The sequence below is a fragment of the Gymnoscopelus microlampas genome, assembly GCF_963454915.1.
Source record: "Gymnoscopelus microlampas genome assembly, chromosome: 8".
Classification (NCBI taxonomy): Eukaryota; Metazoa; Chordata; class Actinopteri; order Myctophiformes; family Myctophidae; genus Gymnoscopelus; species Gymnoscopelus microlampas.
The window spans coordinates 26,070,977-26,098,943 of NC_139945.1; the positions used below are offsets into that span (position 1 = coordinate 26,070,977).

Here is a 27,967-nt window from a genome sequence, read left to right on the forward strand (position 1 = left end):
ACAAGCTCACAACGCGTTGTGAGCTGGTAGATCTGCAATTTCCAGTTTAAAAAAAAAAAATATATATATATATATATTAACTTTAGACACCTAATAGCCTAAAGACACCTACTGGTTGACTAGTACTGCCTGAAGCTCATCAAGCGCAAGTCCTCTGGCCGAGCAGGGATTGCCTCTTGGCTGAGCGGTAAGAATTTGGTAAATAATGTAGGAGAGACTTAGTTTGAATCCACGGTAGGACATAAATTAAGCACACTGCCGCCACTGTTTCTGTGTTACTTTATTCAGGTTCAAGATACAGTAGTACAGCACCCCAATTGTTGAGAGAATTCAAATAAAAACAGAAAGAGCACATAAGTCTTCAGGATTATAGGACAATCAACAAGGTTTAATTAAGAGATTGAAATGAGACAAGGGTGCGGGGAGAGAGGACAGAGGGAGTTCAGGAAAAGACAAAGAGTCTCTTTTCTTTGTACACAATACAGATGATATATTTATTCAACCCGCCCACCACCGGCACCCCCCAGCTTCCCACCCAATAATAAAACATCACATGGCCTTCCGTACACCCAGCCCCTAATCTCACTTTCTCTCTGCATGATGTTAGAACAAGGGCATGCTTTCACACATTCAGAAGAAAGCTCCCCGTTATGGGCCTCAGCATTTTAACGCTTTTTTTGTTTTAATCTGTAAGCACATGTGAAGCACAGCTTTTAGAGCGCAGGATCGAATTGGGAGTGCACCTTGTCCACCCCCTTTAATCACACGGCCCTGACAGCTGTGGCCGATTATGAGACGGACTGAAATAGTGACGACTCGAATGACGATGAGCCGGTGCCATGGAAACCAATTCCATCATGGGCAGAGGGTCAAAAGCTGCAGCAAGCCATTCGTCAAAGAATGTTTTAATCCACGGGTTCTCAAAGCGGGGGTTCCAAATGGGCCCTTGGAGGTCTGCGACTCTGAAAAGTGTACAAATGGAACCATGGGTTCCATTTGTACACTCTCAAGAGTTCTCAGAGAAATAAAATTGTTTGAGAACCATCGTTTTAATCCACCAGACATGTAAGCCCTCTATGGGCAGATTGAACCTTCAACTCTGCAAGAGATGTTCAACGAGACAACACCGTGGTTCCTTCAGCGCACCAGTTCTGTCATTTAGCACTCTCCTCCTCACACGGATAAAACAGTTTTAAAAGGCTGTTTTATTCATATTTACATGTTTAGTTCACAAAGTGTCACATTGATTTTCAAGCCCCCCGCCCCTCTCTGTGTCCAAGAAATATGTCCCTAACAGAAAAAGACATTAGCAATGCAGTGTCTACAGAACGACAGGGCAGGTGGAGGCTCTGCTAACATCAACAAAACATACTAAAAAAAAGAAAAATCCATTGCTTATCAAAGTCATTGGCACAAAGAGCAATGTTGAGAACATACTGTACCGCAGGAAATTACAGTCACCAGCTTTTTTTTCCCACAATACCAAAAAAAAAGACCTGGGGCGAACATAGGTCTGCACTCACTGAATCGGAACCCACTTGAAAACTAATCACCAAACAACAGATGATGACTGAGATGGTCCCCATTACCTTGTCCTGGAACATTGGGCCAAGGCAATTCATTTATGTGACCAATTAAATATTCAACCACCATATATTGCTACAGAGAATCCAAAAGGTAAGCACAGAGAGAAGGGGGACTTGGATGAGGGATGGGTTGAGGATGGGTTCACGTGTTGACCTACAGCAACCCCTATTATTCTTTATACAAGAGCTTTGCACAGAAAGAACCCATGGGACCGCTCATTCAATCGAGACACGCAAGAGTGAAAGAGAGACGAGCCTACGTTATGACTGACTAAGCAGACCTTTCCCCATCATTTCGAGAGCTAGACAAAGTGTCTGGGGAAGAAGCTGGCTGACCATCACGTTTGTTTCGTGACGAAGGATCAGTAACCCAAAAAAAATGAACAGCTTCTTCCACCATCTGCTGCGAAAATGACCGCGTTTAGCACTTGAGAAACCTGTGTGCGGCAAGAGGCACTCAGAGCCAGCGTGGCCATTTGGTGTGTGGTGACAAACAGACACTTGGCATGCTGCAGTAACTGGCTAAAGGCTTCATTTGTACTTAGTTGCACAGCGGTGTCGAGCACAAACAAAGTATAAATCGAGCTTAAAGATGTTGAAAGGAGGGAATGTGATCGGGGTTCTGATTAGCGACGCTTAAACTAGGAGAGTAGAACATTAGTCATCATGCACCAGTTAATGCAGTTTCACCACACGTTGCCTTTCGATACAGAGAGCCCATTTACAGCAGGGGAGCAGTCACCGAAAGAGGCCTCTGCTATGACTGAAACATTGGCCAACCATTGGACAGTAAGAAATGAAAAAAGCAAAAAAGGATAAAACTGTTGTTAACATCTTAGTTAATTATCTATACATTAACCAGTTGCTCCTGAACATCAATAAATATCTTGTCAAAATGTGTTGTGTTGTTGTCGTCTTGGGTGTTTGGTGTTGCCATGCTGGGTGAGTTATTGCAGGTTCAGAACTGTGGAGAGAGTACGAGAGTCAAAATGTTGTTTGGCATATGAGAGTCAGGACAGACGACAGACTACAGGCTATCGTTGCTGTCGGGTAAAAGCCTTGTAATCACCATGTTTAATGTTTTTATGTTTGTTCATAAAGGAAGGCCCAAAAGTACTGGAAATAGCTTGGAGATCAACAGTTTGAATGTTTTTTTCACCTAAATGCCCCAAATAGGGATGCCAGGTTGAAAGTGGTTAAGTCTGATAAATATTTAACCAATGAAAAGTATTAATAAGCTTGTGACTAAATCATTTTGTATCCATTGAAACGCAGGTTATTTTTTTCTCCATTTCCAGTAAAGTAAGGGTTTTGGACATACAAGGTTTCCACCTTGTGACAGTGACGATACATTATCTGGTGTGTGATACTGAAGTCTGGACTCAAGCAATACAATACCATTTCCTATAAATGATTTGTCAGCATGAATATGTAAGCCAGACAAAAATCAGGTCGGCTTCTTCTGTAGTCAATGTGCAATGCCAGCAGCAATGGAACATTTTAATTAAATCTCAATAGAACTATTTTATTCCCAAAATTGTGTCTCTATTGGCCAACATTTATTGCTGTGCTACGGTATCTCTGGCCAAGGATACTGAAGGGCAATGGCCAGAGTTATGGATCGTTGATGTCGGGCAGAAACCTCTTATCTCCATTATTTAAACTTTGTTTTTTCGTAAATGAATGCCCTACTTGATCATACTACAGTGTCACACAAAGATAACAAAAGTAGAAGATCTGCAAGCTCGTAGATCTGCTACTTTTGCCATTTTGCTATTTGAATCCAGAAAAGAAACAGTTTTGGATATATGAGGTTTCCACCCGACAGACCAAAAAAAAAAGAAACCGTCTGAAACGGCCGGCTTTTATTACCTTCTCAGATTTTAGAGCTTGCGTTATAGGTATGCTAAAGGATGAGATGGGAGAATGTCGATGTTTTACTGTGTAGTAATGTCATATTTATCGTCATTAACGTGACCTTCTCTTCCCAGCCACTGCCCTACCATCTAATTTCTATCAAATCAATCAATCATTTGCCTTTTATGGGCTTGTCTTTGCCATTGTTTTGGCCAGGTCTTGCAAAAAAAAAAAAAAGAGATCAGTGATCTCAAGCAGCTACCTGGTAAAATAAAGGTTTAATAAATGGTAATGGCTCCTTCAGGTGTACAGTTTGTGACAAAAGCTTTAGTCAAAATGCTAATCTTAAGAAACACATGTTGATACACACAGAGGAAAGCCTTTAGCGGTACACTTTGTGGCAAAAGCTTTAGTCAAAATGCTAAAGATTACTTTTTGTTGCTCTCCCTCATGGAGCTACTTGCGGATTATACCAGGGTCAGTCCACCCTTAGGTGAACACGCACTGACCCTCTGCACCTTAATCCCCATGTATAACGCACAAACTGTTTTTGTTTTTTTTATTTTATATTATTGCGCTCTTTTTTCTCTCTAAGCACCTTAGCGTCTATAAGTATATCATGCACAGTATACATACATTGCTGCTATGCTCAGGCACCTTAGTTTGTCTCTTATCTCAGGTACTTTGTAAATATGTAGATAACTTGTTTTTGGCCTTCTATTGTTCTCTTGTTGATCTCCTTCCCACTTGCCCCCTACCCCTCTTCTTCTTCTCTCTCCCCACTCTTCTTTCTACGGAATCTAACGTTGCGATGGGAGTGATGTACAAAAACGAATTTCACCCACTTTTTTACCTTGTAAACCTGTGATGTGACAATAAACCTGATTCTGATTCTTGCTCGGGCAGAGCGTGGTGCAGCGGTTAATTTGGCCATACACAAACTTTTGTGGAAAGGAAACGATTAAACAGACACAGCACTTTTCTTATCTTCAGTCAGAGCTAAGCCATCTAGAAGAGGGTCTGTCTGTCTGTCTGTTTTAAGACACACATTTCTTGTGTACACTGCCAGTAGGTCATAGAAGTTTTTTCATATATATTTTATACTTTTTGAAATATCTAACTTAAATTTTTATAATGGAAGTCCAAGGGGCTCTAATCAGGCTGAACCCTTGGCCAAATGCGTTTCATTGCTGCTGAACATCGATGATGAAAGAACCTGATCTGCTGCTTAGTGTGTTTACACTAACCAGCAACTGTTTTTAGACGCTTCAGTATCACACTAGATTATAAATACTAACTGATTATAGATTCCATCTGTATTGGCTTAAAACATTTTTTTTGCATCATTCCCGTTTTGTGAGATTCATATAACAAGAATTAAAAGGACAAGATACAACTACATTCTTACCACTGATAGCCTCCTGGGCAAAGTACTTGACATCCATGTCTGTGTCTGTAGCCAGCTTCTCCAACACTGGCTTAACTTCCGTCTGGAGGGCACTGCAAACACACACATGACAGTACAGGAGGCGTTCATCATACGCTGCTCTGGAGCCACTACATTCATTAGTGCTTCAACGCTGATGAAGGCCTGAGTAGCCGAAACGCTACTCAGTCACTGTTTCTGTAGTCCATTTCGACTTGCCCACACCAATGAACTGGTTTCATGTACGTCATTATGTCCCCAAATGTGGCCTATGTCTGTAACACACACACTTACTTGCTGTCAAGTACAGGGCCGATCTTCTGAAGGGACTTGGCCACGTTGAAGCGGACATTGGCCACCTGGTCGTTGGACATCTTCAGGACCACAGGCAGCATCTGCTTGGTGGTGATGTCCTGTCCACAGGCCTCCGACAACGCCTGAGGGGACAGAGCAACACATTATGATGACGGCAAGCCACAGGTTTGGAACAACGTAGTGATGAACATTAGAAAAAAGGATGGAGGAGGATGACAGATGCTTCACCTCCCCAATACGCAAGACTCAAAAATGGCATCATGACACAGGCCCGTTTCCTCCTACATGATGATGAATGGGTATTAATGTTTTTTATACAGTGTAGATAGGAGCCCCAGAGATAAAAAATCTTATGAAATGAGTCCGTAGGCCTAATGCATATCAAACTCGGGTTACTTGAAGGTTGAGAACCACCGTTATTAGCCTTACATCGATACAGAAAACAGTGGATGTCATTAGACTTACATTGATACAGAAAACCGCAGAAATGATTAGACTTACATTGATACAGAACAGAGTGGTCATCCTGTGCAGGTAGTTGGGGTCATTGGCCATTCCCAGTACCTTGGGTACAATGGTGTTCTGAGCCCATTCTGCTCCAAACTTCTCCACCAGCTTCATCAGGTTACAGGTGGCGGCCTCTCGAATAGCATATACTGTAAAACATAACACAGAACATTTGAATGGCATACACTGCAAACATAATAGAAAACACTTGGGACTGGATTAAGGCCAGCCATCAATACAGAGCAGAAAGGGTCAAATATAAAAGGTTGCATATACCAGTAAACAATGGAAATGTGGCGAATATGTTGTCGCGTGTAGCCAGAACGATCAAAGGTCTCTGCCTACCGGGTACCGATACCACTCTGGTGGTCTGGTGACTAATCTAATGTCAATGCAGAACTGGCTAGAACTGGGTGGAAACAGTTCATAAAAATAAACTATAATAATGGCATTGCTGAACCAATGCAAAGGCTATTAGGGCGGTACTTCATATTGGGATGGCAATATGATTCATCTTCATAGGCAGGACAGTGCCCAGGTGCAGGACAATGCATAAACTAAAATAAGGTCCGCCCACTGGCAAATAAGCTCCAAGGTTTCTTGAATCGACGTTTCGATCACACAAGGATCCTCATCCGAAATTTCCTGATGAGTATTCCTTTGTGTGATCGAAACGTTGATTCAAGCAATAAACGATTCGTCTTCAGAGCAACAATGGTATTGGTTTAGTTTTCCTACTGTCTAGCCACTACATTAATGTCCCCAGATGGCCTCGGTAGGCAGAAGCTCTCCGACCGTCTGCCTACGCAAGACTAGGGCATATGGTGGAAACTGCACTAGAATGCTATACGCTTAAAAGGAGTAGTTCACCCAAACAAATACGTATTTTCTATCAAATTATTGGCTCAGGAATGCGACAAAAACATCTCCATGAGGCTTCATGGAGGGTGTAATTGATAGAAAGTAAGTAATTGTTTGGGTGAGCTACACTTTTAATAACCTGTGTGCCAACAATAATGCATTTTTTGTTTTTTTTTATTTGTCATACTGTTCTGTTTAAGAGCCAATTAAATGTAGATCACTTGATGCAGTTGTGGTTCTATGGCATCAGTTAAACACCCCCCACATTATTCATGTTAAATAAAGTGGAAACATGTCTCAACAGCGTGCCGTTAAAATTATGCAACGTGTTGCAATTACCCACAGGGCAATTTGAAAATTATTATTATTTTTACTTATTCTTTGTTTCACCAGCTTGTTAAGATTACGCAACATGTCGCAATTTGCCCTTAGGACAAATTGAAACAAAGTGAAAATAAATTACCGGACAATCATTTTACAGAAGGAACCAACTGGGATTTTCAATACTTTTAAATATCCTTTTTAAATACAATTACTTAACAATATGCCTGCTTATGAATAAAAGTGCTTCAAGGCAGTATGACAGGCCCCTATGGAACAGCTATGGGGAAGACGTTATGCATTGAGGATGACATAATATGGAAAGACCTCTATAAAACCCTGCTTTAATAATGCATTATGTCTATTGAATATTATTATAGGGTCAGCAACTCGGCATATTATATGGAAAAATTGTGTGCTTATGCAAGACATGATAGCATTATGGCTACCATGGCCAATAACATGCCTTTCAGGGTTTCAGACATAGTCAGTACTGACTATAGGGCATAGCAGTGGCGGCCATTTTCTGGTTCCACTTCAAAATAGTCAATGCATTTTTCCCATTGACATTTCCAAAAATATTTATATCAATCAATTTAAGCCTAGAATCAAGCCATCCAGGGTCCTGGTGAATCATGACCATTAAACATTTTTTTCTGTGATTTTTTAATTTTATATTTAATTGCCGTTCTGGGCTTAAAATAATTGATATAAATATTTTTGGAAATGTCAATGGGAAAAATGCATTGTCAATGGGAAAAATGCATTGACTATTTTGAAGTGGAACCAGAAAATGGCCGCCACTTTTTCAGGAAATGACAAAAAAAAACAAAAAATGGAGTTAGGAGGTTTTGTTCATCATTGATAGGAACAGCTGAATGGACCTCCAAGCTCACAATGAGGTTGGAGGTCAAAAGGGGGTGGAGCCTGGAGTCTGCTAAACCAGCTAACTCCACCCCTCTTTGGTGGAGTTAGCTGGTTTAGCAGAAAGTGTGAGGATCCAATAGAGTTAGCTGGTTTTGTCAGAAGCGCTTTTTAATACTTTTCATTGGTTCAATATTATTTTAATCAACACACAGACGTAAAGGGTGTTCAATAGCCCTGTTTATGGAAAAAAAATGCAAATGCGGAAAAATGGAGTTAGCTGGTTTCTGCCGGACAGCAACGATAAGTACCATCTATGATGAATTGCCTATTTATAATTGTAGAGATTCAGCCCTGATCTGTAGCTCTTTATCTGTGAAAGGCTTATATAAGGATAGCAGCACAGCCCTAAACCCAGCCCCACACACACACACACACACACACACACACACACACACACACACAGAACATTCCAATGATGTAACTCAGCTGGCCCTTTGTCCTCAATGCAGTGTGTGTGTGTGTGTGTGTGTGTGTGTGTGTGTGTGTGTGTGTGTGTGTGTGTGTGTGTGTGTGTATGTGTTTAATTGGAAAAACTCCATGTGCAGAAACGCACCATCGTTGCTGTGTGACAAGTTGTACGCAAGAGACACTGTTTTGTAAGTCGTTGCTGTCGGGCAGAAAGCTCTTATCCATTCCATTTGGTACCCTCTCAGAGTTAAAATGAACACTGAGGATTTTACAGAGTAGATCGGGATCCCACAGATAAGAATCATATGAAATGGGGGTCCGTGGGACTAATGCCCGTGGAACGTACATTAATGCCCTACTTGATCATACTAGAACGTCACACAAAAGCATCAATAGTAGCAGATCTACAAGCTCAAAACGTGTCGCACCGCCTGTTGAGCTTGTAGATCTGCTACTCTTGCCATTTTTGAATTTGAATTGTGGTTTTTGGACATATGAGGTTTCCACCAGACAAAGATAAAGTTAAACAGTGCTGTGCGTGCATGTCTTTCTTCCCCCCTCTGTGGACACCACCAGAGCTTCTCTCAGGACGAAAGCCGCTCTCTCCTCTTCCCCAGGTCAGCTTAACCCATTGAGACCTGATGCCGATTCTACATGTCTCCTAAATCTCAACAGTATTCTGAAAAACGTATGTTTCTATATCAGTGGTGCTCAATCTTTTTCATGTCAAGGACCCCCAAAATGATTGGTATTTGACCGCGGACCCCCATCAAAATATGTTGTTCCAGGGACCCCCAGAAGCAAAGATTTGAGTTAAAAATGTTCGCTTTAAAAATATATATATATATATATATATATATTCAAAGATTTGCACACATTTTCACAATTTTTCAAAAATAGCAGATCTACAAGCTCGTAGTGCGGCACTCGCTGCCGCGCTATGAGCTTGTAGATCTGCTATTTTTGAATAGCCCAAAGTGTAAAATAATGCAAAATCTAAAAATGACACCGTTCCAGGTCTTCATGGGTTAAGTGCACTGTGCCCTGGCTGCCATGAGAGAGAGAGAGAGAGAGAGAGAGAGATGCCTGCCTTGGCTGGGAGGACAAAACCTGCAGCATAGATTTAAGCCAGCGAGGAACCCCAACTCTGCATTCATTAAACATACACGGTGGTCCTACTCCCCCACCCCAGTATGACGTGAGAGAGCAAAATGTTCAATAGCTGCTGTGGACTCCTTAACGTGTGTCCACTACATAGCATAGCTGCAGGATAAGAGGAGGCACAGGGACAGATCCAACTTAAGCCAACTCTCCACCGTGCCGTTATCGGCACGACTCGGCCGCGGAAGGTGATGGAAAGCATCTATCGATACTCCAGGCCACAGTATCGCGATACTTTTGGAGAAAGAAATCCGTTCCCATGCATAGAAACCAATGGTAGAAGTCCGGTCGTCGTGTGGTCCTCTAGATGTTGCTGTACTATAGCTAGTTCACTTTCCAGTGATTCATCTCAATATAAACTCGCAAAATATATCGCCTTGTATCGCAATATATCGTACTATGTAACGCATCGCAATATATCGTGATACAATCGTATCGTGACCCAAGTATCGTGATACGCATCGCGAGGTTCTTGCCAATACCCATCCCTTGCCGACAACCTGTTGTAGATGACGGGACTTCTAGAATACCGTCGATCAATGACCGAGCAGGTTTGATCGTTTCCTGACCGGTAGAGCCGTCGTTAGCCGAGGGGGTTACAGGCTCCGTAGAGTAGACCTCTCGTCTGCTACTGGTGCAGACGCACATTGCCCGTCGCACATTTGAACTGGATAACATATTCTCAACTCCGATACCGATCGATCAACTCCAAAGCAAAGCGGTAGGCTACTACAGGTACGACTAGCCATCGCCATACAAGGACCAAAACTAAAAAACTGCAGGCTTTAGTGTTGCCAGATTATGTGAGTGAAACAAGCGACCAGGTCTATGAAAACAAGCCCAAAAGAAGCGACCAGTTTTACCACTTGAGCCCTATTACATCAGCTATTTTCAAAAAGAATCTTGAAAGCAAGCCCAAATAAGCAACTGCACTTTAGAATCAAGCCCAAACAAAAGCAACCCGCAACTATGAATATTTACAAGCGACTTTATAGGAAAACAAGTCCAGAGTCGCTTAACTCATATACTGCCTAGAACGACTAAAACGACTTCTGTCCATAAGCCATGCCTGCCAAGAACGACTAAAACGACTTTTTAAAAAAATTAAAAAATTAAAAATATATATATTTTTTTTTTTTTTTTTTTAGATTTTTTTTTTTTTTTTTGACCCAAAGACCAAGGAGATATGATTTTTCGAAGATATAGACTCCCATCCACTTCCTTGTTAACTTAAAACTTAAAAATTCTGTATCTCGGCTCCTGAGTACTTTTTTTTTTCAATGAAAAATATGGCAGTGTTCAAACGCAGCCAGAATAATTCTGGCAGTGAATGAGTTAAATAAGCCCAACACTGGCAGCCCCTGCAGACCAGCGCTGCAGACTACTGCCGCCTCCTGGTGTGGAGTTATGTCATCTGCTTTCCTCTACGCATGCACACAACAATGTGCCGTCGGACGATAAGTTTGTGCAGAACTTTTGCCAACAGACTGCCAGTCTGTAATAATCTGATCGAGGAGAGTCGCCTTTAGGTTTGACAGTATATCGTTGCTGTCGGGCAGAAACCTCTTATCTCCATATTCTAATTATTATTATTTTTTCGTATAGAAATGCGCAACTTGATCATACTACAGCCTCACGCAAAAGCATCAAAAGAAGCAGATCTACAAGGTCAAAAAAAGCTCGCCGATCTGCTGCTTTTGAATCCTAAAAAGTAACAGTTTTGGACACGATATGAAGCGTAATGGAGACAAAAACAACCTGGCAGGTTTGTGTTTTCGGTGTGTTTCATTGTCTTTACACACATCTGCTATTTTTGAACATTTTTGATTGAAAATTACAACATGCATCAAAACCACGAAGCCTCCAGGTTGGAAGTGGTTAAACATTACAACCCAAAAAACAGCAGCAGATTGCAGAGCAGAGCCGCAGTTCACAGTTGTGTATCATTGGCATGGAGTGCTAGCAGGGAGCTGCCGATCCTCACGTCTCCCTCCCCCCCTACTCCCCCTTTTCCTGCTCCCCCCCACCATCCCCCTCTGCTCGTCAAATCCCCCCCCCCCACCACCACGTCTGCCCCGGGCTCTCTCTGTCCCAGCAGAGGAAGAGAGAGAGACAGCGAGAGAGAGAGGAAGTACAGAGGCCCCTAAGAGAGAGAGAGAGAGACTTGGAAGTAGAGCAAACTTAAGCATAATTCATAATCCGTAGTACAAGCGTGGCTCTTTGTCGACGAGAGCTGATCTTCCAAGCTTAATGATCTTCAAGCTCCTGTCAGCGAGCTGCAACGTTGCGCGATATGGATTATAAATTAAGCTTTAGTGAGCAAACGTGTATATATATATAAGTGTCCCGCTACTATAACGGTGACCTCTGTGTGGACTTGCTGCTGTGTGTGGGCCAACTGGGCTCCAGCCAGAAAGCGCGGTTCTGCCCTGCTTGCTCTGGGACATGGAAATGACATTTTACCCACTTAAGCCCCTATTTTGTACTTCCGTCACACAAACAGTGTTTGCACAATAATAGGGATCAGCGATGTGCATGGATTAAAGCAATATAAAATCTCACTACTGAATACATGTATACTGTATGGCCAAGTCCTATTATGCAATTTGTGTGAGAGACAAACAGTGTTAAAGAAGAGGTCTTACCGTGGTCGATGAGCCAGGCCATGCAGAGTGTGTTCAGCTTCTCATCGAAGAACTCCACTCCCTGAAGAAAGCACACAAATATACACAAATAGAGTCCACTGTTGTTGAATCACATCCAAGATCCAATAACTGCACGTAACCACGTATACACTTAAAGATTCATTTATAATGTGTTAACACATTGAGTGCCAAACACGAGAATCTTCGTGTTTACAAATACACCCGTCGAGTGACATAAACGAGAATTATTTGAGATAATCGAAAAATGATCATTTCCATGTTAAAAAATGTTCATGTATTTTCACAAAATGGAAATAGCCAATCCAAACGGGATGCGTTTTGAGCTTATATTAATGTTTATTTGAAAGAATATATATACATATATATATATATATATATATATATATTAAAATATGTATTTTATTTGGCATATCTGCCCTGTGTTTTTTTTTATTTGAGTGACAATCAATCACGTAAAATGTCATAATCGTGACAGTCCCTAACAGTTTGTGGCGAGACCTCCAGGAGCGGCAACTCGATGACTCACCAGCTGCCCTGCCAACAGGGGCATGTACTCGATGATGGCCAGGCGGACCCTCCACTTGGCGTCCTCTGCCAGCTCCACGATGGCAGGCAGCAGCGACTGGGACAGCTGGCGGATCCCGATCACCTCGTTCACGCAGTCCAGGTTGGAGATGATGTTCAGACGTACCTCAGGGCACTGAGGGAGAAGAATACCGATCATCATTAAGCTACTACATTAAGCTATTAATCACACAAGCTGAGAATGGAAGCGGTCATCTGTTTGTCATTTCACGAAAATATCTTTACATTTTATTTTTGAATTTCCGTTTCTGATAAGCAGCAAGCGATGTGTATATATGCTTCCATTATTTTGATTTATATTAGGACAAATTTGCGCAACTGTAAAAACGAAACTGAAGCAGGGAGGAGGCGTCACATCCGCTTTATCGCTTGATCATTTTCAGACCTTCCGTTGCTCCAGACTGTATGACAGAAGCATTTGGAAATTGTGGGAGGCAATAGTCTGGCTCACGAGACTAATACTTCAGCGTACATCTACATCTGTGCCGGGCGGCACTATCCGATCTGCTCTTTTGTTTGTAAATGTTCACCTGTAATGACACGATGCCCAAAACACTGACGCCGGGGTGAAAGTGGGTAATAGCCTCACAACATGTTTTTTGTCTGAAGGTAAGATTGATCCGTTTGAAGGACCGCTTTCTACCGACTCCAAGGTGCACATTTATCAGCTCGACTCAGCCATGAAGCATTAGTCAGTCCAGCACAAAAAACGGCTTACCGTGACTTTGAAGTCATTTTTTCCAAAATGACGCTGCATAAGCTTCGCCACTGCGTTTCCACCCACTGGCCTTATATGAAGCAGCCAGTGCTTAAAGTCCAATTTTTAACAGGGATATTAACAATGGCAGCTGGCCACATTGTCCTCATCCACATATTGCACAGATTTGCTGGCTACAGAATGTGCACACTGATTTGAAAGAAATCCTCGGTTGAAAGACATCATCTGGTTGAAACTAATAAGGATGTTCTTCATGTTCTGATTCATGTCAAATGTTGGCCATTTGCAACTCAAAATGTTGGCAATTTGCAACTCAAAGCTGTCATTTATAACTCTCATCTCATTAGACACACAGTCTTTAAGACTTGTTTTGTGCTCGTGTTGGGGGAGAAAATGGGCCATCTTTAAATAGGACTGTGGAGATGACTGGGTGAAATGACAGCCCGAGCTGCACACACCGTGTTCACGTGCCTGTGTTTATAAACCCGTCAAAACTTGTGTCTCCTCTCAGAACGCAAAGTGGAAAGTTGTGGAAATTAATTCAGCTGATTTGGGCCATTGACGCAGGCGGGGGTGGGGGGTGACAGAATTTATCATCCGCAATCCAGTGACCTACACCTTTACATCTGACCCATTCCCTCTTCAACTGAATAGGGGAACAAGTAATTCCACATTGTATACAATGATTATTATACTGTATACATCATGAGATGTATACAATTACCATTGATAAATTAAGCAGGCAAAGTGTTGCATGACGGTTAACACTTTCATTAGTGTTTCTTTGACAACACAGATAAAATGTAGACAGCTTACAGAAACCAACCACAGCAACAGCTTACAAGACCCACCTCTCACTCGGTAGACATATTTGAACCCACTTCAAGGGTGGGTATAGAATATTCACCCTTTATTTGTGCATCCCCTCTAAACGGCATTAACCGCTGGCAATTCCAAAAGTATTACCTTTTTTTTTTTAAGTGAAAATAGTTCTACAAGCTTGTGACCGGTTAATTTCACCATCAGTTGTACAACGAAGTATACAGTGCTTACGAATCAAGAGGGGTTAATCATTTGTCACTCACTCATACAGCTACAAGCAGGGAAATGTGTTGGCACGATTCACTTAAGTGGTTAATCCTTATTCTAAAGATTTTGCATGGCTGCCAACCGCATGACTCAATCTGCAATGCAGGCCAAGTGACAGCCAGGTACATCTGGTAGCTAATTAGCATTAGCCTGTCTCAGACAACCTGATCGGTGTAACGACAACCTCCCAGAACACAGCCTCGTCTAGCTTTAAATGGCTTCTGGGGGAAGATTAGACACACTGCGCCGTTAGCCAGCTCGACACCTGCATGCATGGGCGTTTGTATTGGAAGCACAAATGTCCATCATACCCCAGGTCCCAAATTGGAACACAAAATGACAACTGTGAATCTCTTTGAGGACAAATAGACACTGCTTCACGACTGTTTTCCAGGCTAAGTGTGTTTAACCAATCTCGTTGCTTATATTAGGTCATGTGAGGGGGTTGGCCTTAGCTTACAAAGTCGTCGCGTTCCGCTTCGCCCATGGCGATTGGATGCATCACCAAATTACGTATAGAGACATAGAAGGCGATAGCTCTTATTTTTTTTACCTCGTCCTTAAGCTGAGCCAGGAAGAGAGGCAGAAGATGCTCCACTGTGTTGTCCTTGCCCAAGATGGTGGACAGACCCATGATGACCGATGCCAGCGCTGACTTCACGTGCTGGTTGGTGTCTGACACCAGCTCCTGGAGGGTGGAGGGGGAGAGAGAGAGAGAGATGGGGGGGGTCAGTACTAGGCCTGTCACAACTATTACATATATTGTCTAATCGCAATTATTTGAGATAACCGCTATTATTTTGCATAATAGTCATAATCGTTTCCATGTTAACACATTAACCGCCAAGAACGTAGTCCTACGGTCCGTTAAATCCAACTGTTAAGCGCTGAGACCGTAGTGCTACGGTCCGGGTTCTTTTTCCTTTTTTTTTTTTTTTTTTTTTTTTCAATTTTCTAGGGGGACCATTTTCAGTGTAACACCACCGGAAGTCGACCGGAAGTGCGATCCCGTTTTTTGTTTCCCGTCGGCCTCCATTCTAAGGCGCACACTAAAACCCTTGTAAAACCTGTGTAGTTTTTTCTCCTCGCATTTCCCATGTTAACATAAACGGTCAGAACTCAAACATGGCGGCTCCGTTTGACACGTGGTCTGGACTAATAGACGCAGGGACATGTGCACGTTGTTTACAAACAGTCCATCGCGCATTCTAAAGGATTTTAACGGGGCCTATGGCGACGTGAAAAAAACAAAAAACAACAATAAAACCTTGGCACTGGTGAGTACATTATGAGATTAGCCCTTGGCGGTGGATGTGTTAAGGTTCATACATTTTTGAAACATTTTAATAAGTGGAAATAGTGGAAACATCTACAAGGTCACTGTGAGCTTGCAGATCAGCTATTTCCACAATTTTTTAACACATTTTGAGCATAAAATATTAAATATGCCATATTGGTCATATTTTTTTTAAACTTAATTATTGGTGTCAGTCATTGTCAGTAATTTTTTTGTGTATTTAACTTAGTCATATCTGCCCCATGCAACTTTTGTTTACAAGGCCTAAAAGCCACACAATTAAATTGTTAATTAAATCACAATTGTTTGTATGGCAATTAATCGTCAAGTAAACTTTCATAATTGTGACAGCTCTACCAGGCAGTCTGTTCATCCATTCATATGAGAAAGAAATCACAACAAGACCAACCAAGGTGCCATTATGTATGCCTGTCACAATGATTACATAATCAACTGACTGCAATTATTTGAGATGAAGGCAATATTTTTTTGCATAACCGTTTCAAATGGTTTCCATTCATCTGTATGAAAACAGCTGGCTGAAACCAACAGAAATGTCATATTTCCATCATTATTTCCACGTTGTTATCCACACTCCCTTAATGACGTCATGGTGTCTTAGATGAGGTCAACATGTTTAGTGTTCCTTGCCCGGAATCTACCCACGAGGAGCATACTGGCTGTGATGTCAGGGATATGGCCCGTTTTGCCCATAGTATACGTGGTTTATTTTGATGAATCTATTTGTATATATATCAGTAACATATCTGCCCTGTACAAATATGAGTTATATTCATATCGTTGCTGTCGGGCAGAAACCTCTTTTCTACATATTTTATCTTTCTGTTTTTTCGTAAATGAATGCTCTACTTGATCATACTACAGCGTCACACAAAAGACGATATTTTCCAATGATCAGCAACGAGTCCAATGCTTTGAATAACAAGACTGCTGTTCTGCCTCCGTTTACATTGCTATGTAAGCGTTCTTTCATAAGTAGCCTTGTTATAATAAGCGGGATAATGTTAAGTGAGGCAGTCATTATTGGGAAATAAACCCCTCCAGGGCAAAGCAGTCCTGACCTCCGCTTGGCGTTGGCCCTGCGTCATCCTGTCACGTCTTATTTTCCAATAATGCGTTATGCCTCACTGACTGTACATCATCACTTACTTGTGGTTTTACTAACTGAGTTATAGTAAAAACTGGAAGTTGCTTAAAGCGGCACTATGTAACTTTTTTCTTAACCCATTAAGACCAGGAAAGCATGTCATTTTAGATTGTAACCACTTTAACCAATTTTGACCTGAAGGGCAAGATTCAATGTATCCCCTTATTAGCTCTAATAATGGTAACACTTTCAGCACTTGCGCAGGAAACCGGGTAGAAGAGGAAAGTTACATAGTGCAGCTTTAACTTAACCACATTGCGCCTGGCGCCCGATACTGGGCATACCATTATAGGCAACATTTTCAAAAAAAATGCAGATCTACAAGCTTCATTTTTAGAATGGCTATTTTAGCCATATTCGTCCAAGTATTTAGGGGTTATTTGGTTAAATAGTGCTACAACAGTTTGCACAGGAGAAAGAAATGAGTCGCCCAAAACACAAACAAGATATGAGATTGTGTGTGTCAGTATGTTGCTGCCTGCAAAGCTACACATTGTTCACCGTCGATGGTATACCACAACGGTCCCTTTATGGACAAACACATCACTTTAGGCTTGTAATAATTAATTACAATATAATTACCTCAGTGTTTTAAACAAGTAATCAGTCTTTTGATTGAAAGTACTTTCCAAAATGTAAACACAATTATAGCCTGAGTTTAAATGTGATAACAGCATAATCGTATCTATTAGGGCAAATAGTTCACAGCCCGGCATTTTAAGAGTACTTTTTCTCTACCTTTTATCACACAATTAAATAAAAGGTTAAACGACCAGATATGCAGTTCTAAAATAAAACAGTACAACAGTGCCACCTTCTGTCCAAAACTTAAAGTGCATGCAGACAAGTAAAAACTGTAGGCCATGTTTAAAAGGCCAGATCACTTTGGTAGATGTTTGGTTGTGTAGTTACCTTGCAATGGTGTAACTCCAAAGGTGGACCAGATATTAAAAAAAAATCTCCATTAAATATGCTCCCCATTGACTTACATTGTACGGTAAAACAGCTCTCAAAGCCACTCAAAGCACATAAACGAACACAAGCAAAGCTGATTCAGACAACATAGAGCATCACCAAACCCAGCACTGTTTATTTTTTAAATAAACATGTCAACTTCAGATCCAGCCTGGGTTTTCTTCTAAATAAAAATAGCACAATCAACAGGAAGTTAACTCATTCAGTGCCACATGACGTCTAAGACGTCACGTGGCCTGAGCGCCCTGAGACGTCTAAGACGTCATGAAAAAAAGAAAAACTTTTTTTCCCCCTTTAAAAAAAAAAAAAAGTTCAGAACCCAAGATATCATGATTTGAAAATATTCTGCTCATTCACTCTTTGTTTTACTTCTTACTGGAAAAGGCTGTATCTCGGCTCCTAAGCACTTTTTTTTACAATGAATTTTGGCTGTGGCACTCAGAGCCAAACTGCCATAAAAAAGCTGGGCACTGAATGAGTTAACATTTGTATTAAAAAAAACAGTACTGGGTTTTGTTATGTTCTATATTGTCTGAATCAACTTTGTTTGCATTCGTTTGTGTGCTAAAAGAGTGACTTTGAGAGCTGTTTTACCATACAATGCAAGTCAATGAGGAGCATATTTTTAATCAATGGTGCAATTATTTTAGATTTCTTGTCCACCTTTGGCGTTACATCATGGCAAGGTAACTACACAACCCAAACCTCTACCAAAGTGGTCTTGCCCTTTAAGGACCAATTAGGTCGCCAGGATCAAAGAGCATAACCACTTGACAACTTGCGGCAACATAATGGAAGCCATTTCCATTTTAAAACCAATAAACCTGCTGCTTCACATGAAACACTTGTCAAGAGGACGTCATAAGCCCGGCACCACTGTGTAGAAATGCCTTTGTGAATGAACAGTAAGTAGAAGAGATCTGCCAAAAACAATAAGTCATTTTCCCCATGCTTTGTGACTCACAGCGAATCAAAGCGTCTTGCTTCAAACAGGATTAATCAGACCTGGCATACGAGTGTGGAAGTGGGATTTGTTTTTTTTACCTTGACGCAGGGCAGAATGTGAGTCATGATGATCTGCTCACGGCTGTCCTCTGGCAAGTTCTCGCAGAATTCTTCACAGAAGAAAAGACAAAAACACACACACACACACACACAGTGAACGGAAGTCGGAAGCACACTCAATGCATTATTTTTGCCTTTAATCAGTGTTATATAAACTGCTAAAAAAAAGTTCAGAAACGTAACTTCGGTCAATTATATCTTCCCTTTAATAATACCAATTGGTATTGTGTTATATCATTTTTATCGGTAATTAGTCACCTTTACAACGAGGTACAGCTTGTAAGGATCGGGCATTCGTGGAATGAGCAACACAGCTAAACGTGTGGGTAGCACCTCCAAAAATCGCCAAAATCACCCAATATGCTTCTGTTGGTAATCGCTCTTGTTTTGAGCAACCTGTCAGCACACACCTGCTGAGAGGTGTGTGCCAGTAGTCACAGGTGTGTGACTGGCACCTGAACATGGGTTCTGCAACTTTGTTGAGTTTGTGTATGCTCCAAGCAGCAACACTGCCCCCATGGAAAGATGCCACATGTGTCCCTTCAGGGTAAGGCCTGTGCAATAGGGCAAGTGAAGCTGGTGTTCCGTTACGCAGATTACACATTATTTGATGTCAGCCGATGCGTCGCAGAGGCATTGAGAGAGCTTGTAGATGGGCTGTTTTCGCTGCGCAACATGCTTCCATAGAATAGTGGTTCTCAACCTTTTCAGGCCGCGACCGCCCATAATAATCATATTTGAACTGGGGAACCCCCACCCTGACAAGCACTGGGAATTGTAGGAGTTGAGGCATTACATTTAGTTTGACTCGGTTCCACAGATAAAAAAGTGAAAATAGCCGAACTATTTCACAGCTATTTTCACAATGTTTGCCTCTTTCTTATTTTATTTGACAATTAGGCCAATGTTTGACCAGTTTTTATAGTAGCTATTTTCATTCATTCTGTTCGCCACATTTCCCTGAAAATCCAATTAAGAGTCAATGAATTAGTCATCATCATTAAATGTGGGGGGGGGGGGGGGGGGGGTGGCGGACCTTTGACTTTGTTGGCGGCAGCAGCACGGACTTCAGCTTCGCAGTCCTTGAGAAGGTTCTGGAATGCTGGGACCAGGTCATTCTTTGTGATCTCTGGGCCAACGGCCTTCTGGAGCTACAGATTGACAGAGAGAGAGAGTGACAACTTAATATCCATATCATAGTGTGTGTGTGGGTGTGTGTTTCAATGAATGAACACATATCCATATCGCTGTGTGTGAGTGTGTGTATGGGGGCTGTCACAATTACAAATTTAAGTTGCCGATTAATTGTCACCAATAATTCTGATTAAAGATTTAATTGTGTTTTTGCCATTGAACATTAGACCATATGAATAAAAAAAAAGTACATTTCCGTTTTAGGCTTCATAACAAAACATTACACAGGGGAGATATGTCAAATAACTGAAATATACAACAAAATGATTGATATTTATACATTTTATATAAAAAAGAAAAAAGGTAAAAATTGCAGAAATAGCTGATTTACAAGCTTAAAATGTGTCGCATGGAAACGATTATGACGATCATGACAAAACAATCTCAAATAATTGCGAATTGACGATTTTGTAATAATTGTGACAGGCCTAGTTTAAAGCCGTATGGGTTAATATTTGTAGAGTTTAATATTCAAACATCTTTGCAGAAAGAGAGAGTGAGTGTAACACTTGAGCGCTAGCCAGACGGGTGAGTGATATTTAATTGAAAACCTACGTCCATTATTGCAACATTACATGGGTTTATGTTTGCCAACGTTGTTCCTAAGTAATCGTCTGTCAGACAGACAAAGTGGATGGATGTTGTCATTATGTCAGTGTGAACATGATGGAGGTGCAGAACTGACAAGATGAATCCAGCCGTAGCAAACTAGTCGTCAGGCTACAAAGATTAAGGAGTGCTACTGATATCAAAGACTAGCAGAAAAAGGATTGACATGCAATAGAAAAAATGATTTGTTAAATACATTTGCGTTTGGGCTCCCTCCAGAGTTCAGCTGTACCTAACACCCACTAATATCTGGCTTCTCTCTTTATCGGGAAAGTTTTACATTTCAAATCAGCATTCATACACGGGGCAAATGACCGTAACCCAGATGTATGAAAGTATTCATTTGTTTAATAGATGATTGTTTAAAAAAAATGTACACAGTGCGCTCGGGGAAATGATTGAAAACATCATCCCTCAACCAGATGATAGAACACATTTATGATGTAAGATTCCTTCTGTTGTCGGGCTGAGCAATTAACCGAACATATATCGTAGTAGCCTGTTAGAATGGCCTAAAACGTAGTTTGATTTTTCCTTTTAAAAGCACCACGTAGGTTTGATCCATTCAAACCTATCAAATATATATATATTTTTTATATAAAATATTGTATGCAGAAAACTTAATTCAGTGTGAAAACTTCATTCGCAGAGGTCTCGTTCTTTCTCTATGCGCTGGCCGTGGTTGGTGCTGAGAAGCGCAATATCTTGCGTTATAAAATGAACGATTCATACTTCATCATGAGGCTTATTCTATAGCCTCAGTTTAAGCTTATGTACCGTAATGGTTTAAATATAAGCCGCTTATATAAACAAATCGACACAAAACAATTCGAATACATTTGTTATATTATATTGTCTGATTAACCACTTAAAGGAGACACACCATGAATTTCACTTTTTTTTATTTTTTTTGTATTTTTTTGGCTCCCCAGTGTCTCTTGTACCCCAAAAAATATTTTCTTTTAACATTCAGTCATTCATTCTCATTTCAGAGATTTTCAGAATGGGCCTGTCTGAACAGGCCATCTCAGAATGGCAAGTTTGCTTACCTCACCAAACTTTCTGCCCATGTATTTTGACAGACAGAATTGCTCAGTACCGCAGTACAGCACCCCCCTAGCCAACTGGACGTTTTGGTATTGCAGCTGAAAGTGCTTTATAAGCCTGAGAGAATTGACTTGGGATGAGTATATCTGAGTGTTGATTTAGGCTCAAACCTTTTGAAAATGGTTTGAGGGACATACACCATATGATATTAAATATCAAATATTTTTTTTAAATTCATGGTGTGTCTCCTTTAAAAGGAGAATTTTGGATATATTTTTTTCTTTGAGATCTGACATTCATAGTGACACTGTCAACTTCTGTCACTATGAACGTCAGATCTCACAACAAAAAAAAAAAGCTATCAAAATACACGATCTAGCGCAAGGCCTATCCGCGTACGTTTTAAGCTGTGGCGGACCCGGGATGGAGTTATGACATTTTTCTACTGTACCATTCATCCTAAGATATCATAACATCATAGAAAAGGTAAGAAAACCTTAGTCCAAAATTCTCCTTTAACCCTGTATTATACTTCGCTGCACAATGGTTTTGCACAACAATAGCGCAAATAGCAGATCTACAAGATGCATAGCTTGTAGATATGGTATTTTCATAGGTTATAATAGGTCATTCATTGTAATAGATGTAATAAATTGAAACAATCGTGATGTGATATTGATTTAAAGTCATATCGCCCAGCCCTTTCATTGTCATTCTACCAAAGTCCTCCTTCCTTCCTTACCTCAGAGAACTTGTCGGCGACCATGTAGCGGACCCTCCAGGACTTGTCCTCCGCAGCCTGCCGCAGGGTGGGCATCACCAGGGTCTCCAGGTCCTCCTGGGGCAGCAGGGTGGCGATGCTCACACACGCCTCCACTGCCAGCAGCCGCACAGAGTCCTGGTGGGAGAGGAGCAAAGGCATCCAAGATGGTGGATTTAGAAAGATAGGCAATCAAAGATTTAGCTCGGGAGCTCACGTTTTGGTTCAGTCAACGATGACGTATATGTACATGGTTTTACAAGTTTTGTTTTTTTAAATCACTTATAACCAAGCAGGGGTCCCAACAGTGATTCACTAGGCGAAGTTAACTTATTACTTAAAAAGGCTGTATCTCGGCTCCTGTGTAAAAAAAAATGTACTATGCTTTTTTTTTTTGCGGAAGCACAGTGAAACCCGCTGTGATTAGCAACCATGAACCATCAGGGGATCGATCATACTGGAGATAAATATTCTGTGACTACTTGAAAAAGGTAAGAAAATCGAAAAATCGCTGGCAGTGGGCAAACACAGCCAGAAATAAGTCTGGCAGTGAGAGAGTTAATAATCATAATTTATCTTGTGTAAATCTCTTCAGAAAGCTATTCACTTTAACAATATTGAGGTATTCAGTCAAAATACCCAAGCAGCATCATTCGCTATCCCTACTCCAAATCACAAGTGCCCCTCTTGGCTCAGCACTAGGCAGCGTCAAGGACCGTGCCATTTCTAAGAATGTTGGAAATGAGCCCGGCAACAACCTAGGTGTCATGTTTGACTCCAAGCTGTCTTTCTGCATCCAGGAGACCAAAGTGGTTCAGTCCTGCTTTGCCCAGCTGAGACAGCTAGCCACGGTCATGATATTCCTCCAGTGATGCTCATAGCCCTGCGTCGCTGACAGACATGTTTGCGTTATTATTTAACGTCATGTGAGACAGTCAGATGACTATGATCGCTGCTATTATGATGCTAATTAGGACTATTATGATGCTAAATGTCGTCACCAAGAAGTGACGACATTACTCGTTGGCTCAATGTGGCATTTGTGAGACCTTTGAACGTGAACTTAAGACTTACTTTTACTTTCACAAGGCCTTATTTGGACATAAATCAATGTAATAATTAATAGTCCCACGTACACCCTGTAATGGTTCCAAAGTGTGGGCACCTCAGCAGTGGAACTCCCTGGCTGCTGATCTCAGGCAGACAAACTCAGTGTCCGCTTTTAACCCATTAAGGCCTGAGGTTCCGATTCTACAAAATGTCTTCTAAATCCTAACGTTTTTTTGAAAAAAAATATGTTGCTATGTCAGTGGTTCTCAAACTTACTTCACGTCAAGGACCCCAAAATGTATTTGGCCGCAGACGCCCATCTCAAAATATTCTGTTCCAGGGACCCCCAGAAGCACAGATTTGAGTTAAAAATGTTTGTTTGGAAAAAAATATATATTCAAAGATTTGCACACTTTTCTCGATTCAAAAATATTTTTGAATAGCCAAAGTGTAAAACAATGCTTTTTAGCTCAAATCTAAAAATGACAGATGCGTTCCAGGTCTTAATGGGTTAAAGATCTTCTTAAAACTCACTTCTGTTGTACGGCTTTTTCTTCACTGACAGTATGGTAGTGACTTTTATATTATTTTATCTTGTTTATCATAATTTACTTTAGTCGTTCTAAAAATAATTTTGTCAATATCTCCAAGCCCCATCTTGGGAGCTGAAATAAGGAATACAGTGAATCTCTTGGTTCACATACCTGCTCATCAGAGGCCAAAGCGGTGAAGAGGGAGATGATGTCACTCTTGACATAGTCCAGTTCCAGAACCTTGGCGAACTCTCCCAGCTTAGAGGCTGCAGCGCGACGCACCATGGGAGTGTCATCTGAACACAAGGTACGGAAATGCCTGGATAGAACGACCACACAGACTGTTAGACCAGGGCCACTTCCTGAGACAAACATCTTCAAATAAATCTCCCCCCCAAAAAACCTCAAGAAAAGTTCACAGAATTCATGTCTTATTTTTCGTCTGTTAGGAAGTCATATGACTACGTCTCTGCCTTAAGCCCATGACCCAGCCAATTCCAACACACTTTGCTAGTTTGCAGGGCTGACTTGCCAGTCTCCAGGTTTTCTTCAGAATTGATAGGACACGCATTTAATTAATGCAGAAATACCAGTGGTGTAAAGTAACAAAGTACAAGTACTTACAATACCTGTATACTTTATTTGAGTTTGTAGCCTATATTCATCACAACTTTCACTGTAACTGTTCAATACATTTAAAATATGAAAATTATTATTTTACTTCTATCACTGGACAACTCGTTACTCAAATCAATAAAATTGCAAGTCTCTCATCATCCAGATATTGGATTATCCACACTGTTCATATTCACAAAAGGTACTCTCATCAAGACAAGATGCCTGCTGTCCATTGTTGTATGCTGGTGATGTATAAAATAGGTTTAAAGTGGTTACACTGGTTTTGATGCTGTTAAGCAGTTTTGCTGGGGAGCCCTCTGGAACCCCCTCAAGGTATTTAAGATAGACAAAGAGACAGTGCTCTCAATACCCTCGTACCTGTTGAACTACTTCTTCAAAGAGAGTGACCTCCACAGCGACCATGATCTGGTACCAGTACCACTCAAATGTAGAACAAACATGGATAAGTTCTCATTCTACTGCTCTGCCACCAAAATATGGAATGCTATTAAAGGATGTGTAACACTGGTTTCTTAAAAATTATCCTGAAAAAACATCAGGAGACCAAAATGTAATTTATCTTTTGTACATAAAGTGTTTGCATTTGTTGATGACATGTATTGTTGTGTTAATTCGGTATGCCATGTTGATGAATTGAATACATAGGACCACAATGGAAATAAGTCCCCAGGACTTTGTGTTATCCGTTTAGCTTTAATGTGTGAATGTACCACGTGCCGTTTAAATTTCTGTCTAATAAAGTATTCAATCGGTAACAGTCACTCACTGGCGGATCTCAGCCTTGACGGTGCTGGAGACGCGGGGGTAGCAGACGCTGAAGAGGCCACAGGCGGACGTGCGCGAGGTGAACCAGTCACCGCTCGCCAAACGCTTGACCAAGGGCTCGAAGTGGACCTCCAGGTCAACTGGAGAGTGCTCCTGTGAGATCTTACGCAGAGACTCCACGGCCTTGTCTCTCACCACAGTCTCCTCCACTGTGGCCAGGCTCTCCAAAGGAGGCTGCAAGAAAAATGAAGAGAGGATGCAGATTGATTGACTTATGTGAACATGTGTGGAGCTATCTGAGACAGTATGCAATGAGTCATCATTTGGGCAGTTACAGGAGGAGACAGCACATGCATGTTCAAGATGTTTACTTACAGAAACAGATTTCTCAAAGACAGTAGAGAAATGCAGCCATGCTTAACCCATTAAGACCTGGAACTGTCTCATTTTTAGATTTGAGCTAAAAAGCATTATTTTACACTTTGGGCTATTCAAAAATAGCAGATATACAAGCTCGTAGCGCGGCACCGAGTGCCGCGCTACGAGCTTGTAGATCTGCTATTTTTGAAAAATCGTGAAAATGTGTGCAAATCTTCTGAATATATATATTTTTAAAGCGAACATTTTTAACTCAAATCTTTGCTTCTGGGGGGTCCCTGGAACAAAATATTGATGGGGGTCCGCGGCTAAAATGCATATAATTTTGGGGGTCCTTGACATGAAAAAGATTGAGCACCACTGATATAGAAACATAGGTTTTTCAGAATACTGTTGAGATTTAGGAGACATGTAGAATCGGCTTCAGGTCTCAATGGGTTAAGAGAACAAAAAAAACTCCATATTCAGCCAAAACTCACCAGGAGACAGTGGACATATTCGGGCCCTCCAACGAGCATTGTGAAGTTTCCCAGCTGCTCAGCCAGGGCGAGGAGCACCTCGTCTTCATCATAGATGGTGTCTAACGAAAGAAAAGGAGCATACAGTAAATAATAAAAACAAGTGCTATCATAGATTCTGAAGGTTCACGAGGACTTTTTGAGCAAAATATGCACATTCATCAATCAAGCAATGCAATGACAGAGACGTGATGATGTCAGCGTTTGGTCATATAACTGGTCACCTGCTTGTTATTGTATGGTTTACCTGTGAGGAAAGGAAGGAGCTCGGTGCGGGTCCTCTCCACCCCCAGGGCCAAAGCAATGGTGGACAGCTTCTTGATGCTGTTCAGCCGTAACTGTACACAACAGGTTATCAAATGACAAATGTTATAACTCAGCAATCTCTAGGCTAGCATGCACATCTGTGTCAGTAAGGATTAGCAGATATTAGGTTGTGAAATGACAGGTAACATTGTGATCCTTGCTCGCCAAGCTCAAATCTGTGTTGCTGTTGCAAAAAATGTATTCCAACAAATCTCTGGTCCCACTAATTGAACATGGTACACAGGAGCATAAGATCATAGTGTTTTTGGTAATGAATCGTTTAACTGGCATTTAAATGTTAATGAACGAACTATTTATTTTTTTTAAAGACATTTGGGGCCCTTTTAGTACCAGTAGGAATTAAACAGAAGACTACTACACCAGTGAAACAAACAAACTGTTAAATGTCACAGAATACAAGCATGTCACTGGTCAGGTGCATTTTAAACGATACTCAACAAAAGTCCAAGTTAGTGCATCATTAAAACAGACAAGATTGTGCTGTGTAGGGGGGGATTCAGTTCTTAAATAACCGAGTTCAGAGTGAACCTATCAGACTCAAACCATCCTGTAAACTAGGTAAACAAAACATGATATGAAGCACAGTTCCATCATCATGTCAGGTAACTCAGGTACAGAATGAAGGGGCGTTCTGCTTCTGTGCCGCTCCAACCAGAACACCATGACGTTTAGCCTCACTCACTTGTTGTGTTATTAGTGAAACCGGGTTAGTTTGTCCCACATGACCAAATAACCATAAACAGCGTTATTTCCTCTGACACAGTGTGTGACTGTGTTTACAACAGAACCACTAAATCACGCTAACGTTAGCATCACTATAGGGGTTAGCTATAGCATTAGGGCAGGCAGGGTGGCGCCCCGGGCTGAAACTACAGGCCTTGGACGCGTATAGCATCCTTGCTAATTGACAAGCTAACCTGTCAGTTTAATAATAACTGTCCCAAAATAACACCCGCTGCTCCCGTAATTTATCGTATAGATACGTACGTCTGCTATGATATAACACGTGTATTAGGACATATTACCTGGACATCCTCATTCCGCAGCTCGTCAATGAGCACGGCGATAGGGTACAGGGAATCATCTCCATCAGCTCCGGCCATTTTGGATGTGTTGCAGATACTGAATGATGGCGCTGCTTAGTTTGCTCAGTCTGCTGCACTACGGGCTTGCCTTTCTACAGGATGCATCCCATGATCCGGGAGGGCGGTAGGC

The 27,967-nt window shown here is 41.3% G+C and overlaps 1 protein-coding gene across 1 annotated transcript; it reads right to left on the reverse strand.

Annotated features, from left to right (window-relative positions):
• Positions 1 to 262: 262 nt before the first annotated feature.
• ppp2r1bb (protein phosphatase 2, regulatory subunit A, beta b) lies at positions 263 to 27,918 on the reverse strand. The gene is made up of 15 exons (XM_084065249.1): positions 27,778 to 27,918; positions 26,673 to 26,763; positions 26,387 to 26,487; positions 25,531 to 25,763; positions 24,297 to 24,444; positions 22,525 to 22,680; positions 19,969 to 20,083; positions 18,912 to 18,982; positions 14,981 to 15,115; positions 12,562 to 12,735; positions 12,015 to 12,075; positions 5,686 to 5,840; positions 5,164 to 5,306; positions 4,852 to 4,943; positions 263 to 2,550 (listed from the first exon to the last, which is right to left on the reverse strand). The coding sequence occupies exons 1-15, from the start codon at positions 27,853 to 27,855 to the stop codon at positions 2,534 to 2,536; spliced, it is 1,770 nt and encodes a 589-aa protein (XP_083921375.1). The 5' UTR covers positions 27,856 to 27,918; the 3' UTR covers positions 263 to 2,533.
• Between the last annotated feature and the right edge of the window lie 49 nt (positions 27,919 to 27,967).

What these genes read in the sequence shown, in the direction of transcription:
- ppp2r1bb (XM_084065249.1), bottom strand. Translation starts at nt 27,855, where the DNA reads ATGGCCGGAGCTGATGGAGATGATTCCCTGTACCCTATCGCCGTGCTC. An exon ending in GCTCCTTCCTTTCCTCACAG is followed by an intron (nt 26,488 to 26,672) that starts GTAAACCATACA and finishes TTCTTTCGTTAG; the next exon opens with ACACCATCTATGATGAAGAC. An exon ending in CTTTGGCCTCTGATGAGCAG is followed by an intron (nt 22,681 to 24,296) that starts GTATGTGAACCA and finishes CTCTCCCACCAG; the next exon opens with GACTCTGTGCGGCTGCTGGC.